Source organism: Juglans microcarpa x Juglans regia, chromosome 1S (assembly GCF_004785595.1).
Source record: "Juglans microcarpa x Juglans regia isolate MS1-56 chromosome 1S, Jm3101_v1.0, whole genome shotgun sequence".
NCBI lineage: Eukaryota > Viridiplantae > Streptophyta > Magnoliopsida > Fagales > Juglandaceae > Juglans > Juglans microcarpa x Juglans regia.
In genome coordinates, this window is record NC_054595.1 from 27055683 (window position 1) to 27075447 (window position 19765).

The 19765-nt window shown below is 35.8% G+C and overlaps 2 protein-coding genes across 2 annotated transcripts; one reads left to right on the plus strand and one right to left on the minus strand.

The window, feature by feature from the left end:
• Positions 1 to 6731: 6731 nt before the first annotated feature.
• Positions 6732 to 8647, plus strand: LOC121246074 (probable WRKY transcription factor 40). The gene is made up of 5 exons (XM_041144065.1): positions 6732 to 6994; positions 7091 to 7150; positions 7267 to 7611; positions 7748 to 7864; positions 8102 to 8647. Exons 1-5 carry the CDS (start codon positions 6911 to 6913, stop codon positions 8462 to 8464), a joined length of 969 nt encoding a protein of 322 aa, XP_040999999.1. The 5' UTR covers positions 6732 to 6910; the 3' UTR covers positions 8465 to 8647.
• Positions 8648 to 9044: 397 nt separating this feature from the next.
• LOC121246073 (DNA-3-methyladenine glycosylase 1-like) lies at positions 9045 to 19441 on the minus strand. Its single transcript, XM_041144064.1, has 5 exons — positions 18686 to 19441; positions 10718 to 10775; positions 10528 to 10611; positions 10164 to 10305; positions 9045 to 9580 (listed from the first exon to the last, which is right to left on the minus strand). Exons 1-5 carry the CDS (start codon positions 19137 to 19139, stop codon positions 9290 to 9292), a joined length of 1029 nt encoding a protein of 342 aa, XP_040999998.1. The 5' UTR covers positions 19140 to 19441; the 3' UTR covers positions 9045 to 9289.
• Positions 19442 to 19765: the final 324 nt, after the last annotated feature.

The window sequence follows — 19765 nt, forward strand, 5'->3', positions numbered from 1 at the left end:
AAACCACAAAAATAGCCACAAACAGAATGTATAGGAAAATATAATTGTATCTCTGTGCTCTGTTTTCATTGCTAATTTAAATTTATTATAATTATAATGGAGGCTTAACAAATTATTACAAATGGAGGCTTAACGGAAAGTTAATGGAAATCAGGAAATTCTGTTAAAACAAGAAAATTCCGTTTCATAGGCTCTTTTCTATATATATATATATATATAGAGAGAGAGAGAGAGAGAGAGATATATATATATATATATATATATATATATATATATATAGTTAATTACGTCCTAACCTAACAATGCACGTTCACTTACCCTCGAAAGCGATATATCAAACATCACTAATTCCTCATCGTCACTTTTCGTTTTAACTTTTTTATAATAAAGCAAGATGTTACGCAATCTTTTTATAATAATTTTGTTAGTAATTATATTTTAATTGAGTGATATTTTTATAAATTCATTTATGAAAGTAATATCATTTTAAGATTAATATGATTAGATAAACAGTTGTGAAAATAGTTGTCTACATATCATTACTTTTTTTATAAAACTGTAAATGAAACATCTACCCTTTTGTATTTTTATCTTTCTTATTGTGGGTGAAAACTTTCTCAAATTTCGTATTCAAATTTAAGGGTTTTAAGTAATTTAATTTGTAATATTTAAATTTTAAAAATAATATTTAAATTTAAATTATATCGTATAAATGATGTGTAATATTATGGGTTATGAGAGAACAGACTGAGCTGGATTCTGATTTTAGGTCCTGCCGAAGTTTCCTCATAGACTATTTATGGGCCTCGGAAGAATGGCCTGTGGCCTCATTATAATTTCTTCATCTTGTTCATCGATCCACATTTTCTTCTACCTGTCAATTTTTTTGAATTTTGAGCTACAAGGAGATGATCTTGCCCACGTACAACATAGAATCGTGTTAAAAGACAAAATTAGACGCAATATACGATAAGAATTATTATTCTATTTTTAAGTCAATATCTAGAATAGATTGAATTAAAAATACATAATTTGATTTAAAAAATAAATTTTAAAATTTGAATGATGTGGATGCATGAATACTGACTTGAAAATATACTCAGTTACACTTAATATTCTTTGGTAAATATTTTTAGTAAAGTCTGCCATTAATGGCTGTAATTAACCTCTGAATTGAATTGTGAATGGCCGCAGGAAAAAAATCTTACATTTCCACGAAAAAGTTCAATTCTTTTTCAAGTGACCCAACATGCGCAAGATGTACGTAGGTTGTCTGAGAATCTCAGTACTTATTAGTCAAGCCAATTAACAACCTCGATCGTGTACGTACGTACGTGTCTGGAGCGTATATATAAAATTATATTTTTGGATCAAAATGACTTCAACTTCTATCACGCGAGAGGAAAGGGGCCCCTCATGCAAGCAGCAAGCTTCAGCCATATTTGAAAGTCTTTATCTGAATTATAAGTTATTATAACCTCTCAACATGAGAATACCAAAACAAGGATGTCGCGCGCAGAAGAAAACAAGCAAACAACAATGATTTCTCAAACACGTGTGGAGAATTAGTAAAGACCAGAACAGCATCTTATTATAATAAACAAAACAAGGCGGTCGAAATTCTCTTGTCCTGGAAATTAATTGTACGTGGACGTTCATGAAACATGTGAATATACATAGACCCCGGCTAGCCTTTCTAATTTTGATCAGATTCATCGGACTGACCGACACCACATGACCAAATTTCCAATTGTATTAATATATAATTAATTCAGTCAGTCCGTGCTTGCTAGAGTCATCTTCATGCAGTAGTACTTCAATCTAGGATTAGGTACTTCATTGACCATAAATATCTTTCAAGTCAAACCCGAGCGTGCACGTGGACCGGACACGCTCTTTCTCATCCAGACATGAATATTACGGTATTACCAGTGCTCGTTGGTTTACTCCTGCTTTCCGTCAACTCCCACTACTACAGTCTACACTGTTCAGCTATATATACCAATCCTCAAACCAATTATCATTACTTCCTCGATGGATCAAATAATGCAATAATTAATCTATTTACACATATACCTATCAACACACGAAATTTCATTTTTTTTTATGAAAATTTACTGTATAATTTTGTATAAATAATAATTGATACTTTAATATTTTTTAATGAATGTATTAATATAATAAATTTCATGCCAGGCTGGTAAATAACTTAAATAAGTATATAATTTTTAGTATCTGTTTAGATAATGAAATAAGATGAAATTATTTGATATAATTTATTAATAATAATAAGATTATTAGTTAAAATTAAGTGAGATACCTCTGTATCCAACAGTCTGTTGTTAATATTTAGATAGCTAGCGACCACATCGAAGAGTCTTTAAGCAATTCAAACGTTTTGAAATTTCTACCCAATATTTGAAAACACTCCCATCCTAAAAGAAAAAAATTAACAAAGAAGACAAAAACGTCACTAACAGGTAAAGAATTAATGAATGACTTGTTCAATTGGAAAAAGAACCGAAGAAGACCTAGCTAATTAGCTAGGGCATGAGTCGAATCATATAAATTCAAAAGAAAATATTATGATTACGAGGATTAAAAGTTTGATTAAATTAATATTCAATAGTTAGAGTTTATAAATCAATAAGTAGGTCTTTAATAATTAATATCAGAGTAAAAGTTATGTCAAAAGTTTAAGGCCTCGTTTGGTTACGCAGTTTAGATAAGATAAGATGAAATATTTTGTTAAAAGTTGAAGAAAATATAATTATAATAAATTTTTTTAATATTATTTTTATTTTAAGATTTGAAAAAATTAAATTATTTATTATATTTTATAAAATAAAAATTATATAAGATAAGATAATTTAATTGTATGTAACTAAATCAGTCACTAGATTACAAAAGAAGTGACCTGTAGACTGGATTAAGACGAAGCAGAAGATGTCCTAATTCCCAACAAGTTGATAAAGTTTGTGCAATATTTTCAAAGTACTGTTGATATATGTATAGGACTGGTGCTTATGATCTCATGCATGGCGTCAAGGGTCCGTCTGTATTTGCATGTGCCTAACCCCGAATTAGGTGAAGTGGCGGATCAGTACCGTTGAAATGAAAGGGAAGGACAAGTGGGCATTTGGTTTCTACTTTCTACCTTGAATTTCATGCATCACGTACGTCCTAATCAATTTGTCAGCGGTGGTTTCCAGCCATTCATGCACACTTGCTACTAATTCATTTGAATTCAACCTACGTTTGACTCATATATCGTAAACTACGGTGACTTTCGTACTGAAAGGTCACTTATAAAATATGATGAATTAAATCTATGTTTCCATCTTAATATACATAAAAAAGAAAAACAATAGTGTTGCTAAATAGATAATATTTGACAATACTTGAGAATAATAAGATCTGTTTAGTAATATAATTATTCTCAAATATTTTTAAATATTTCATTTCCAAACATCAGATATTTAAAATTAAAACACTTTCAATTTCAAATATTTAACATTTTTATATAATTATTATCTAATTATTACAATTTTTTAAACTATCAAATAAAATACAAAAAGATATATATTTTTTTAAATTTCAAAACAAAAATTATATTCAAACAAATGTTTAACTTTATAATATTTATATTTAATTTTTTCTTTTTTATTTTTTAAAATTTATAAAATATCTTAACTTAACTCAAATTATTTTATTACTATATATATATAGATATACTGATAAAATATTCTAAGGATTCAAACGTAACCTTAGTCACCCTAATATTATATGTAGCAACATCTAGGTAGATGATGTATCATGATCTATATGATATCATGATCTATATGATATGATTTCAATGTTAAGCATCCAATTAAATGAGGCCGACAGAAGACGACAAACAAATCTCCATAGTGACTACACTGACTAGTTAGTGTGCATTGTCTGTCGCTTTGCTTTGCTATTGTTTCGAAAGAACAGGCTCAATTTTCTTTCATTTTACCGCGTGATTAGTCCCACACAGAGTTTATAAAAAACAGGGCCCACGAATTAAAGGCAGGTACTAAAAAGTCCATGTAGTTCAGCTGCTGATTGAGCTGCCTGGCCTGCCCAAACCTCTTTTTCGTTGAAATTTGGACAAATGTTCTCACACATGTGCTGAGAAATAAGACCACCAAAAAGGGTTTGATTTCCACGGTTGTTGTTCGAATCCGTGACTACTTTTCTTGCGTAGGGCTTCATTTAATTAATTGGACATGGACATTAATATTAAAATCCATCCGTTCATGAATACTAACATGCGTACACTAATTTTGTGGTTTAAATTCAATGGACTTAAAATACTTAGAAATTTGAGTTTTATATAGTTTGGTCATGGTCCGTGGTTGAGCCACCTTGCTTTTGCTTAATTTCGAGATTTTCTCTCTCTTTTAATCAAAGGATTAGGTATTTGAAAATGTTAGGGTATGTGATCAGCAATTCCGTGATCTCAATGTTATGATGCATGGCATTATATTTATGAGTTGTATTACATATAGTTATTTTTGTATATTTTTTATGTACTCTACTGATGTGATTGGTTTTATATTAAAAAAAATGATGTAGACAATCACATTAATGAAGTGCATAAAAAATATGCAAAAGTCACTATGCATAAAGTTTTTGTTAATGATCTCACTATCGGAAATGAAATGCCAAAAAATGATCAAAAAGTTTTTTTTTTTTTTTTAACCGAAAAGTCATTTTTTAAACATCATGTTTTGAGTCAAATTTTGGCATGACATGTCTTTATTATAATTTTATTCTGAAAATAGAACATCATATCCCAGCCATATAAATTATAAAATATCCATATACTTTGTTTTTCTTGTATTATAAGTTCGAACCTTTTTCCATAGAAGCTAACATTTTGTAGAATCCAAAACTGTTTCAAAATCCTTTCAAGATTTTGGAAAATCTAAAAAAGAAGCCATCATCATGAGTGACCGTTATGTGTTAAATGTACACCTTTCCTATGAGGAGTATCGCTTATCGCAAATAAAACAGGAGAGAGAAAAAAAAAAAAAACCAAAAATGCAAACCAAAACAGAGATCAACCTATCAGCGTGGAGAAAAAACACAAGATTTTAGTATTTTGTCCAAATATTAAGATTTAGAATAAATAGCGATAATTATATATATATATATATATGTTATTTTAGATTTAAAGTTCGGATAAAAATTAAGATTTTAATTAAAAAATCATTCTCTTATATCTCTCAAAATAGTTTATAATAGAATACTGCATAAAACCTGAGAAATAGTAATATTATATACAGTCATAGAGTGTGCAAGTATTATATACACACCCCACTAGAAAATGAGTGATATCTACTATTAAAATTTTTTTTTTTTTTTAAATATAGATCTTGTATTTGTCTAGTTTTTTAAGTGAAGTACGTAATGTTTGTACACTCTATGACTATATCTAATATTTTTCTTTGGAAAATGCTTGAAACTGGACAATAAAGTAAAGAGCCATGCACCCACAAGAGCATTGAAACTTTGAGCTACAGTAATTTAGGACTCCTAATCATATTTGGAGAGTTACTGTAGAAGGACCAAATCAATATTTTATGATTTTCCCATCAAACTACCTATCTCTTTTAATATTAAATTTTAATATTAATACAAGTGTATTTACAAAATATTAATTTTATTTAAATATTATTAAAATATATATTATTATATTACTATTTTTATTTTAAGATGACTAATCTAATATAGATTAACCTATCTAAAAATTTTAGCTATAACCAAAACTTCAAATTCTAATTAAAATCTAGACTTGAGAATGACTAAACATTGCCAACGATCTCAATATCCCGATGTATATATGAATAGTTAGTAGACATTGAAAGCTGGGATAGATAGTATCGGGTCAATATAGAACTTCTTTTGTGTCTTCCAACTTCTATAGCAAATTGCAGCAATACCGGACACAAGTACCCATTGTTTATTACTTTCTGTTCAATGGTGTGCTTGACTTTGAATTTTTTTACAAAGAGTTTCAACGCAACCGGCTTATATATTCCACCTATCCATTCTTTCATATCTAAATTAATTAACGCGCACCAACCCAAAGCAAAATCTCGTGCACCTTTTACACGCAAAGTCGTTGACATGTTTTATAAAGAGGGGATGTAAGGAAATTTTATAAAAATAAATTTATAAATTTATATGAACTTTATATAATATATTATATTATTTTATAATAAAAATATTTTTATAATCTAATAAATAATATCAAATCATGTCAATTTATAAGTTTATATTTATAGAATCTCTTTATATTAAATTAAACATCTGTCTAAAATATAAGATATAAAATTTGAGAAGAATATATATATATATATATGTGAATTCTATAATATTTATTTTTATTTAGATAGTGATAGGCTTACTACTTTCTTACCATCATTTTACTATTATATAATATATTAGAAATTTTTATTTTTTTATTATTTTCTTTTAAGTATTTTTTTAACATCTTTAATAAAAAAATTAAAAAATAAAAAAAATAAAAAATAAATAGTAAGTATGTCATTAGCAAAGTAAGTTGATGCCAGCTGCCACATATTCAAATCTCTTTCTTATTTTTGTGTATCTATCCAACTATTTTCACCGTCTTTCCACCAGGCTTCCTTGCAAGTTGATATTTTTGTCCTCTTGTATTTGTGTGTATATATATGTTCCTTTGTTTGGTTCACTCCGCAAATTTAACAAGCGAAAGTTGTAACTTTTCGTAGAGGGATTACGGATTTTTTATTGGAGATCAAACGGAGACGGCTTCTGGTGGAAACTCGGAATTGGGTTTTGGTACAAGATTATACGCCGAAGTACTATCTAGCTAGTTCGGATTTGACGTACAGCTATGGATTATTCTTCATGGAGAATCAGTACTTGCTTGGATCTTAACACTAATCCTACCGGCGGCCAAGTTCTTGATGATGCTTCGGTACGTGGAAATTAATTAATTCATTCATTCTGGCATGCCCAGTGATATTCTCTTCAATTGACGAACTTAAGAAGTTCTTTCTGTGTTTGGTTTCAGAACAAGGAGGTGGAAAGCAACTTCCTAGGATTTGAAAGGAAGCTTTCAGTGAAACAAGAGGTTTGTTTTTTTTTTTTTGGCTACGAATGAATTATCTGTTTATCGTTCCCTTTCTGCTATTGTGCGTACTTTTCAGCTATAGTGCTAAAAGTTAAACATTGTGTGGGCATGTTCAGAGCTCCGGTGCTTTGGAGGCGGAAATGAAACGTGTGAGTGCAGAAAATAAGAAGCTAACCGAAATGTTAACGGTGATGTGCGAGAACTACAATGCTTTGCGAAGCCAATTGACGGATTATATGAGCAAGAATCTGCAGGAAAAGGAGCATACCCCAACAAGGAAAAGAAAGTCCGATAGCTGCAACAACAACAACAACAATAATAATAATAATGTCGCTGGAATTTATGGCAATTCTGAAAGCAGCTCAACCGATGAGGAATCCTGCAAGAAACATAGAGAGGAAATTATAAAGGCAAAGATTTCAAGGGTTTATGTCAAGACAGAAGCATCTGATACAAGCCTTGTAAGTCCTTGATAAACTCCTCTATATATATATATATATATATATATATATATATATATAGTTGTCTATAACTTCTTTTATTTTTGGATGCGTTGAGCATAAAATTTATACCCTTTTCCTTTGCATTTATTTGTAGACTGTGAAGGACGGGTATCAGTGGAGGAAATATGGACAGAAGGTCACCAGAGAAAATCCCTGTCCGAGAGCTTACTTCAAATGTTCTTTTGCTCCAAGCTGCCCTGTAAAAAAGAAGGTGAGAGAGTGAGATTCATGATCAATCTGAATTTGAATCTGCGAATATTGTTGTTAGCATACTTGAAAGGCTCTCTGAATTTGAGTTCGAAATACTGCGTCGTTGTGCATTGTTTTTAACAAGCTGATTCATTTTCTGTGAGACATCAAAAGATATCTAATCACGCCATCCATTCTGTTTTAGTAAAGAATATATGGAGGCAAGCTAAGGCGTTTGCTCTCATATTTTGCTCTTTAGGTACAAAGAAGTGCGGAAGACCAATCTATTTTGGTTGCAACCTATGAAGGTGAGCACAACCATCCCAACTCTTCTCAACTCGAGGCAACATCTGGGTCTACTCGCTGTATGACTCTCGGTTCACACCCCGGTGCCTCAGCCTCTCTCCGGCCGTCTGGACCTAGCGTCACTCTTGACTTGGCAAAATCCAAACCCGGTAATGATGCCAAACAATCAAAAACCAGAATTGATTCTCCGGAAGTCGGAAAATTCTTGGTGGAACAGATGGCGTCTTCCTTGACCAAGGATCCCAATTTCACAGCAGCACTTGCCCAGGCCATTTCAGGAAGATTTTTACATCAAAATCCAACAGAAAAATGGTGAATGTCAGCAAGAAAATGAATATCGAGTGTTTGAAAAGTGAGGATTAGGATGCTTTTGTAAATATAAAGTTTGGAAAAGAACAATAGGCAATCCTAGCTCAATTGAGCCACAGGAAATCATCTTAATTTGTAGTTCCATTATTGAGAAGTAAAATCTTTAGAGCAAATGAAACGCTCCTGTTCAGAGTCCTGCAGTCTTTCTATGCTTTACTTTCTTCATGGCTCAACCCTTTTGAGTTTGAGGAATGAGTCCGCAATTGTACCTGAGGTCACCAGGAAACAAGTTATGTGTGAATCATTTGAGAACAATCATGTTCGACTCAGCGGTACCTAGTTCTGCCCACGAGCAGAGCGGGTTAAAAAAAGGAAGGAAATATCTATTGTGAAAATTGAAGAGAACTGTAGCTAGGCATGCAAACGCTTCCCTTTTCAATGGTTTAGAATCGCATAGATGATAAACAAGTTGCGAGACACAAGCGCGGTTGACTAATGTTAACAATTGGCACTGAGGAATGCTTTGCCGTGTAACTGTATTTTGCCCATAAATAGAACACAAGCCTGTAATATTTGCGGAGTATCAATTCTGTAAATAACCATGTCATTTGAGCATTTCCAGTCATAGCTGCTTCTAAGGTGTTTTTTACATCCACACGCACATATTTGTAGAGAAAACACTTTCATAGAACCGTTCCATGTCATGGAGGTGCAAACACCAAGTGATGAAACATATTTACAGCTCTCAACCAAGAGCTTAATTATTATGTTGAAGTGAAACTCAAATAAGCCATAGCTCGTGCTCATCCCGACTCGTGCAATTTCTCTGACCTTAAGACTTGGGGGTGCCGTCTTTTTCACCTGCTTCAGCCATGATCATACACTCCTTGAATCTGAAGCAACTAATGAGATGGTCATTGGTTAGTCCAGCCACCTGCATGAATGTATAGATAACTGTGGGCCCCACACTGCGGAACCCTCTCCTCACGAGGTCTTTGCTTATCATCTCTGCTTTGGGTGTCTTGACTGGAACTTGGCGAGGGTACCGAAACTGACTAACTATAGGCTTATGATTCACAAAGTTCCATATGTACTTGCTGAAGGACCCAAACTCTATGATTACCTGGAAAAATAACAAAAAAGAAGAAGAATGTTTTAAATGTACACACAAATGGTGAATGAGTGGGGCTACTATGCCGCCCCACTTTTACGGTACGCAGTGTTTTTTTTTTTTTTCACATTTTTTTAATACATTTAAATATTTTTAAAAAAATAAAAAAAATACACCAATACACTTAAAATCACTTTCTTAATCACTAAGTAAAAATAAATAAAAAATTTTGACCAGCGGTCTAACGAGGGAGGCAAAGTAGCTTTTCTCAATGGTGAATTTATGTCACCTCTCTCTCTCTCTCTCTGCGCGCGCGCGCTTATCAGGGGTAACCATAAGGTTTGGTATTAACGGGAGTAAAAATGATTGCACACGGGCATCCATGCATACAGACAAAGAAATGGACAGTGTATTAACAGTAAATACACTGTCCATTTCTCTGTTCCCAAATGGGAGAAGAAAGCTTTTCAACAGCAGTAGGAAAGATCTTCCTTACCAAACAAAGGATCAGTAATTCCCAAAACCTCAAAAGGAGCTCATTTTCTATCAAGAATATTGAATAGCAAGATAAAATGAATAGAAAAAGATCGCCAACCTTGCACATCTGATGTGCATTTTCAATGATGGCTCGCAGCTTCACTTCTGATAGTAGAGAGCTGGCACAGCTGCCTGGTGAAACAAACTTTTTCTCATTTAAGTTTGAAACAGCAATTGGATCGAAGTCCAAAAAGACTTCTCTGTACAGATGCAAGTAATGCAAATCAGCTGAAGTTGAAAAAGCCACAAAAGGCTAAAAGCTATATGAAGAATAACATGCTTTTAGAGTTTCAAACGCTAGTATGACAGGCAGTTGAATAACCTGTTGACTATTAATTGACAACAGGAGATTTTGTGGAATATTCTGCTGTTATAAACTTTCTACATAAGGTATTTCATCACTTGAAGAGTATAATCAATACCTAAACATATTCCTTTTGTTAAGAATTTCAGGCCATGTACGTTCAGCCAAAGCACCTGATAGGCTGAGCAATTCAAAAAGTCTCCTGCATGTGTCAAGAATACTTAGGACTGGAGAAAGCAGTCAGATGCAGTTCAAGAATGGGATAAAAAACAAGAAGATAATGGGAACATTATTGCAATGATACATACTTGTCATCATGGACTGGGACTCCCCATTCCTCATCATGAAAAGCAGCATACCATGGATCTTTTTAACAAAAGGAATAAATTGTCAATTAGAAATTGGTATTTTAGATAGTGAACATCAAAACAAGAAACTAGAAGTTAACACAAATAGTAGAAAAGACCATATCACTAGAACAAGACAAACAAAACTGTCAAGAAGGGTCAATGTTGCTTTGGTACTTTGTGCGATTTTTGGGATGATTTACTTAACGAGCTTCACGGGGTTAATTACATGGTGGGTCATCAATTTCGTGAAGGAAACCAAGCGGCAGATTTTCTTGCAAGACAAGGTGAGGAAGGGAGGTCCATTTGTTATGTAGGTGATCGGGATTTGCCAAGATTGTTGAGGGGAATTGTTCGGATTGATAGGACGGGAATGCAAAGTTTTCGACCATAGATATCTAGTTTGCTATTATTGGTTGGTTTAGTGATTTAGGCTATTTGGATTATTGGTTGGTTATGTAATGTTGGTATTCCTCCACCTTAAGCGAGGGCTTCTAATAAATTGAGGGGATATTTCCCTGTTATTAAAAAAAAAAAAAAAAAAAAAGCTGTCAAAAAAAGTGTGTATCAGACTGGAATTGTTTATATAGAGCCCTCAATTGTCATATGGATATAGTGTAGTAGTGCTCAACATATTCTCATATTCCAAGCTTCCATGTTTGGATCATTCCGTAAATATATAATGAATACTGCTGGGAAAATGAAGCATTTGTAGTGATCCCAAGTCACTTGTGTGCAGAGTTTCCCTACCAGGCACCTTAAATTGAAGGATGCTGGAATGGAGTACCATGACTGAAAATTCACAATTCTAGACAGCTAAACTATATTTATTCTTGTATATCTTCTTCTTCTCTTTCTTGTTTATCGTTTATTTTTTTATTTGAGTTGATTTGATTTTTATCTTTAATCTTTTTCCTTTATATCCCTTCCTTTATTATTGTAATAATATTTATTTGGTTGAACTGAGAAAATTATACGAATTATAACCTGGCTCATGCAAGGACCAACCTACTGATAGACATCAGTCATGTTTTGCTCATAATCTGGTTTCATGCACAGTGCACAAAATAGATAATTGTTGTGAAAAATGATGACAATTAAATAAAAGCAAATACGAGAAAAACAAGCAATCACACACGACACAGTATTTACGTGATTCGGCAAATTGTCTACATCCACGAGAGCTGCATAGGATTTTTATTTCTTGAGGAATCACAATACAATATATGGGACGGCTATTGTTCACTCTGATACATCACAAGTAAAAAACAATTCACTTAAATACATCATGCGGTGGAAACCCTAAAATCTTCAGAAATAGTCATGTTCGCTCTAGCGGCGTGTCGAGCCCACATGGAGCGAACCTGTTTCCCGCAATCGCTCGAGCCATGTGTCGAGCGGCTCTTCAAGCGAGCTCTCTGACTTCCCTCCACTCGAGCGGTGTCGAGCAAACTCTCTGACTTGCATTTGCTCGAGCAGTTTGTCGAGCTGTCTTGAGCGACCTCTCTGACTTGTCTTCGCTCGAGCGGCTAGAGACTTCATTCGAGCGGTGTGGACCAAACTCCACAATACTCAACAATTCTCCCACTTGGAGACTGATACACCCACAGTATCGCCCTCTGCCTTAAACATGATATCCTCCACCTCTACAACTCACTGCCCCTGTCTTCATGCTAGAAGACCAACTGAAGTTGCGCACAACTTCAGTTTCTCAAGTGTAACACCCTTTGTCAACATATCAGCAGGGTTCTTACTTCCACAAATTTTCTCAGGTAACAATTGTCCGTCATCTAACAATGATCGTATAAAGTGATACCTGATCTGAATGTGCTTAGTCCTAGAATGAAACGCTGGGTTCTTGGCAAGGAATATGGCACTCTGACTGTCACTGTAGAGAGTTCCCTTCTAATTCTTTTTACCCAATTCCTCCAAAAAGCCCTGTAACCAAACCATCTCCTTTGCAGCTTCTAAAACTAAAATATACTCAGCTTCTGTAGTAGACAAATAAACTGTCTTCTGTAAATTGGAACCCCATGAAACTGCAATACCACCCAGAGTGTAAACAAACCCTGTGGTACTTTTTCTGCTATCAGTATCTCCAGCTAAATCAGCATCAACATAGCCCTGCACCTCTAAACCCTCTCCTGAGAAACACAAGCACGTTTCTGAGGAGCCTTTTAGGTACCTCAAAATCCACTTTACTACTTTCCAATGTTGTTTTCCAGAGTTACTCATGTATCTACTCACAACTCTCACTACATGAGCAATATCTGATCTAGTGCAAACCATAGCATACATAAGTGAACCAATAGCTGAAGCATAAGGAATCTTACTCATATAGTCTTGTTCCTCTTCTGACTTTGGTGCCTGATCTCTTCTGATGTACCCTGCACTGCACATGAAGTTGTCAAATTTCTTATACCACTATCTAGGAGCTTGCTTCAGACCATATAAGCTCTTCTTCAGTCTGCAAACTAAACCTTCATTTCCCTGTATCACAAATCCCTCAGGTTGGTGCATGTAGATGTCTTCTTCAAAATCTCCATGAAGAAAAGATGTCTTGATATCTAACTGCTCAAGAAATAGATCTTCAGTAGCAACCATAGCCAAAACTAAACTGATGGTTGTGATCTTTACCACATGTGAGAAGATCTCAGAGTAATCAATACCCTGTTTCTGCTGAAAGCCTTTTACAACAAGTCTGGTCTTGTACCTCTTACTGCCATCATGCTCAGTTTTCACCCGATATACCCACTTGTTGTGTAATGCCTTCTTCCCTGATGGAAGTTCTGTCAACTCCCATATCTGATTGCCTAACAAGGAATCCATCTCATCCTTCATGGCCAACTCGCACTTGCTAGAATTTTCATCTCGCAAGGTTTCTTGTAACTCTGCGGTTCTCCACCATCTGTCAACAGAATATAATTCAAAGTAGAGGACAAATAGTCCGAACTAACCTCCGAACTGCAACTATAGGAGTGGACGGCTCTGGATTTGACTGCGGAATAATAGGAATGGGTGTACTGGACCTACTCTCTCCATCACTCATTTCTCTACACTGCACTGTGGCCTCTGGTAGGTCATCCAAACTCACAAACTCAGACTCCTAAGAAGCTGCTTCAGCAACTGTACTAGACTTGTCCTTATACACAATCTTCACATTGAAAATCACATTCCTGCTTCTTATAATCTTCCAACCCTGATCATCCCAGAAACGATAGCCAAATGTCTCGTCTCCATAGCCAATGAAATAACATTTTCTTGATTTAGCCTCAAGTTTACTACGAGCATTAGAATCAATAAGAACATATGAAAGACAACCAAAAGTTTTAAGATGAGAAAATTTGACATCTTTCCAGCTTCAAGCCTCCTCAGGCAATCCACAATCCAACGGAACTGATGACCCTCAGTTTATCAAATATACTGTAGTGCTAACTGCATCTGCCCAGAAAGTAGGTGGTAGCCCAGCGTGCAGCCTCATGCTTCTTGCACGCTCATTTATGGTTTTGTTCATGCGTTCAGCAACTCCATTTTGCTGTGGTGTCCCAGGAATGGTCTTCTCCATTCTAATACCATGAGTTGCACAATACTCCTTGAAACCACCATCAATATACTCACCACCATTATCAGACCTCAAGCATTTCAGCTTCAAGTCTGTTTCTGTCTCAACCATGGCCTTCCAAATTTTGAACACATTAAATACATCAGATTTATGCTTCAAAAAATAGACTCATACCTTCCTACTGTGGTCATCAATAAATGTGACATAATAACGAGAACTTCCAAGAGATGCTACTGGGGAAGGTCCCCACACATTAATGTGCACAAGATCTAGTCTCCCTAACTTCAGTGTTCTGTCACTCTTCAAGAAACTGACCTTCTTCTGTTTCCCCATAATGCAACTCTCACACATACTGAAATCAACTGACTTCAGTTCTGGTAGCTTGCCTCTAGATAGAAGTTCTTTCATGCCATTCTGACTCATATGGCCAAGCCTACAATGCCACAAATCTGTTGTGCTTTTTGTAACGGTAGTAGCAATAGTGTTTATTTAAACCAGTAGTCATATAGAGTGTACAATTTTCTTATCCCGAGCCAGTACCAATGCCCCTTTAGTGACCTTCCAGGTGCTACCTAAAAACACCATTGAATGGCCACAATCATCAAACTGCCGAACAAAAATGAGATTCTTTAACTCAGGAATGTGTCTAACCTTCTGCAAGGTCCATTTGTTTTTGTTAGGGAATGCAATGTCAATGTCTCTCATCCCTACTACATTCAAAGCCTTTCCATAAGCCAAATACACCTTTCCAAAATCACTTGCAGCATAGTTCTGCATTATCTCCCGATGGGGAGATGTATGGAAAGAAGCCCCTGAATCAAGTATCCAGTCATCAATTGAACTATGAACTGCAAGCAATAGTGCATCCTATACTTCTTCAGTTACCATATTAGCACTATCATTCTCGGTCTTCTTGGGATTTCTGCAATTCTTATGTGGCCAACTTTGCCACAATTTTAGTAAGTTGCTTACTGAACAGACCTTGACTTGCTCTTACCCCTGTTCTTTAATTTTGATCTGCCTCTGTTTGAGTTCCTGTCTTGTGCTCTACCTCGAGAGTCAACATTCAGTGCTGAACTCGAACATGAGGTCTTGCCTGAATCTCTCCTGTGCACCTCCTCAGCCAAAATCAAATCACGGATATCATCATATTTCAACTTTGACTTACCGGCAAAATTACTGACAGTCATTCTCATGGCTTCCCAACTATTTGGCAGTGATGCCAATAATATCAGTGCACGTATCTCATCATCAAATTCAATTTCAACAGACAACAATTGATTTGTGATAGTATTAAAATCATTCAGATGTTGTGTAACAGATATACCATCTGTCATCTTCAAATTAAATATTTTTCATCAGATGTACCTTGTTATTCGCTGACGGCTTTTCATACATACCTGACAAAGCCGCTATGAGATCCGCAGTCGTCTTCTCCTTGATGACGTTGTGTGCAACGGATCTCGACAGGGTTAACCGAAGAACCCCCAAAACCTGTCGATCCAACAAGGTCTAATCAGCAACTGACATGCTATCCGGCTTCTTCCCCAACAATGGAAGATGAAGTCTCTTCCCATAGAGGTAATCCTCTATCTACATCCTCCAGTATCCATAATCCGTGCCATCAAACTTCTCGATCCCCGATACCTTCACTTCCTCTCCAGCCATCGTTTTTCCTCAGACTCGAACCTTAGCTCTTGATACCAATTGTTGTGAAAAATGATGACAATTAAATAAAAGCAAACACGAGAAAAACAAGCAATTACACACGACACAATATTTACGTGGTTCGGCAAATTGCCTACATCCACGGGAGCTGCAGAGGATTTTTATTTCTTGAGGAATCACAATACAATGTATGGGACGGCTACTGTTCACTCTGATACATCACAAGTAAAAAACAATTCGCTTAAATACATCATGCGGCGGAAACCCTAAAATCTTCAGAAATAGTCATGTTCGCTTGAACGGCATGTCGAGCCCGCATCGAGCGAACCTATTTCCCACAGTCGCTCGAGTCATGTGTTGAGCGGCTCTTCAAGCGAACTCTCTAACTTCCCTCCACTCAAGCGGTGTCGAGCGAACTCTCTGACTTGCATTTCCTCGAGCGGTTTGTCAAGCTGTCTTGAGCAAACTCTCTGACTTGTCTTCGCTCGAGCGGCTAGAGACTCCGCTTGAGCGGTGTGGACCAGACTCCACAATACTCAACAATAATCTCGTGTAAAGTTTGGAGCAAATGATCAACGACCACTTTTGTATCACCCCCTTCCCGTAGGCTAGGAGTGTCACGTACTTTTCATAAAAATAAAATCCGGCAAGGGATCTTAAATTTCATAAATGAAATCAGCAATTTATTTTGTAGAAAAAGTCTAATAAAAAGTTTTCTAAAAACATTAAATGAAATAAACTGAACAAAACTCATGTCATAAAAACATGTTTTATTTTAGAAAGTCTGAACAAAAATTTAATGCTCCTCCTTCTACTCCTGGCCTGCCTGCTCGTAATCATCATCATCACTTGGGTGGTTTAAAACATGAAAAGAAACAAAAATGAGTCGAAGACTCAGCAATAAATCCATCACAACGTAAACATACTAAACATAAGGTTTTCATAAAACTTTTATGCTGAGAGTTTAAAATTCATGACTATTCATACTGATGTTTGTGCTATGCATGACTGTTTAACTGAATTAACTGACTGATCTGATTTATCTAACTGGCCAACACACTTAACCCTGTGTGCGAGGTTGTGCACCGGCCCCACATCCCGCAGCCGCAAGAGGAGCCGCTGATAGTATTCTGGCATACTATGGTGGACCACGACTGAGTTCGTGGCTTGTACATCCACCCTGAAACTGAACTGCATTGGCACCATGCATTTGAATGGCCATTTTATTAACTGATCTGAATGAGATACAGTTCAGTTTCAGGGTGGATGTACAAGCCACGAACTCAGTCGTGGTCTACCAAAGTATGCCTGAATACTATCAGCAGCTCCCCTTACGGCCGCGGGATGTGAGGCCGGTGCACAACCTCGCACACAGGGTTAAGTGTGTTGGCCAGTCAGATAAATCAGATAAGTCAGTTAAACAGTCATGCATAGCACAAGCATCAGTATGAATAGTCATGAATTTTAAACTCAGCATAAAAGTTTTATGAAAACCTTATGTTTAGTATGTTTACGTTGTGATGGATTCCTTGTTGAGTCTTCGACTCATTTTTATTTCTTTTCATGTTTTAAACCACCCAGGTGATGATGATGATTACGAGCAGGCAAGCTAGGAGTAGAATGAGCATTAAATTTTTGTTCAGACTTTCTAAAATAAAACATGATTTTATTACATGAGTTTTGTTCAGTTTATTTCATTTAATGTTTTTGGAAGACTTTTTATTAGACATTTTCTACAAAATAAATTGCTGATTTCATTTATGAAATTTGAGATCTCTTGCCGGATTTTATTTTTATAAAAAGTATGTGACACTCTTAGCCTACAGGAAGGGGGTGTTACAACTTTGGTTAGGAAATGCTTTGATTCATTAATCAACTGATAATTCTCCCATAATGATGTAGGAGTGAGGATTTAAGAAATCTAGCCACCATTACTTATCAAAAAACGTATGAATCCACCATTTCCACCAGAACAAGACAGAATATTGAGGAAAACCTCACAAGGCAAGTTGATTAAAAGCAAATCCAGTAGAATGTACAAATTTCATCTCTCTCCAAGTAGCCCAAGGCAAGGAGATGTAGTATGTTCATGTCAAATCAAGCCAAACAAACTTTCCTCTTAGAGAATTAAACGTGATCACTTGTATCAATCATGTAAAGAAAGCCCCTTGAAGGTTGTGCTATATACTATCCTAAAGGTCAATGCTCATCTTAGGGGCAGCAAACATGCATCTAAACTTAAGGAGTGTAATTCTCCACCCTTTGACAGCGACCACCTTCGTCAATCGTCATTAGAAGTAATACATAAAATTTTCATTTGAAAAAATTATTTTCTGAACTTAAAGGAAGAATGGGGGACTTTCCTTGATAAGGGACATCAAACATAATCCTGTCTGCCAGCTAGTGTAGGGGCATAAGCCTTCCCTCTAAAATTATTCCTTCATGTTTTATGCAGCTCCACAAAATAAAAGAAAAAAAATCATCATGATATTCTAAACCCTGAGAACTCCAGCTAACCCTTCATTTTTTCGGAGGCCTTCATAATTAAAACCTTATTACAGAACAGCTTACTCAAGGAATTGGAGTAGTCGACAAATTTCCAATTTTTACGTGTTATTGACGAAATTGTAGCAAAAGATGGTCGAAACAACAGAAGGGACATGCCACATGAAATTAAAAGAACATAAAACTATACATACCGGTTGTGGGTGTAACCCAAGCACACCGTTTTCTGCTCTCCAAGGAACCAATCGAGTCGGTCATCAAACTATCAGCCCCACCAACAACCCTCTCAACCTTTTCCCTCTTCAACCCATATTGCTTCTTCCTCACTCCTACCCTCCCGCTCAACGACGACGTATCAGTAGTAGAGGACGAAGCATCCGACGAGCACGACGCGGTCATGGAGTCCTGCCGCCTCAGTAAGGACGGCGCCGTTTCGCGTTGCGGAAAATTAGGTACGGCGATGGGTGGCGATGATGGTGTGGATTTCTTGTGCTTGACATCTTGGGGAGTTTTCTCAGATTTCTTCGTGGGTTTCGAGAGAGGTTTTCGGGGCTCGGTGGGCCGGGTCTTGTTGCCGGCTGGAGCGAGGACCGGCCGGGACTCTAAGTGGGCGATATTCATCGGCCGGACTCGCGGTGGGCCCGACATTGCTTCGATTACTTATTTATAGATTGCGAAATTGTCCTTCGATCTCGTCAAGTTTACAGTTCTGGGGGTTGGTCAGCAGGCAAAAAAATGAGGTACAAGCAAGGCAGAGATTTGGAGCTGCATTGCTGAAGCCAGAACTTTTCTGTAGCCGGAAGCGTATGTTTGGGTATGTTTAGTTTGACTTTTGATGCGGGAACGATTGTGGAAGAAGGAAAGGGCGAGAAAGAGTGGGAAAAGTTCGGGAAATGAGAAGGAAAAACGTGAGTGAAGATTTTTTTACGAAGAAAGAAGCGAATCTGAGAGACAGTAAGAGAGAGAGAGTGAGAAAAGGTAATCAGGCTGCCAATCACACCTTGCCACGTCATGTTATGAAGTGCTCCCGTAATTATTATCATAATTATTAGTAGTGATAATAATTATTAGTAGTATTATTATTAAAAACTTTTGAAGTTTTGACTACCCAATGGCCGATCAGAATTTGTTTAATTCCCTTGTGCTTTCCTTACCATTTTACTGATATTAGTTGGAATAAATAATGGCAATCTGGGAATTTAATTTTTAGTTTAGAAGAGATTTTATATAAAAACAGATATTTGATAGTTAAATTGTAAATTTATTTTTATTAT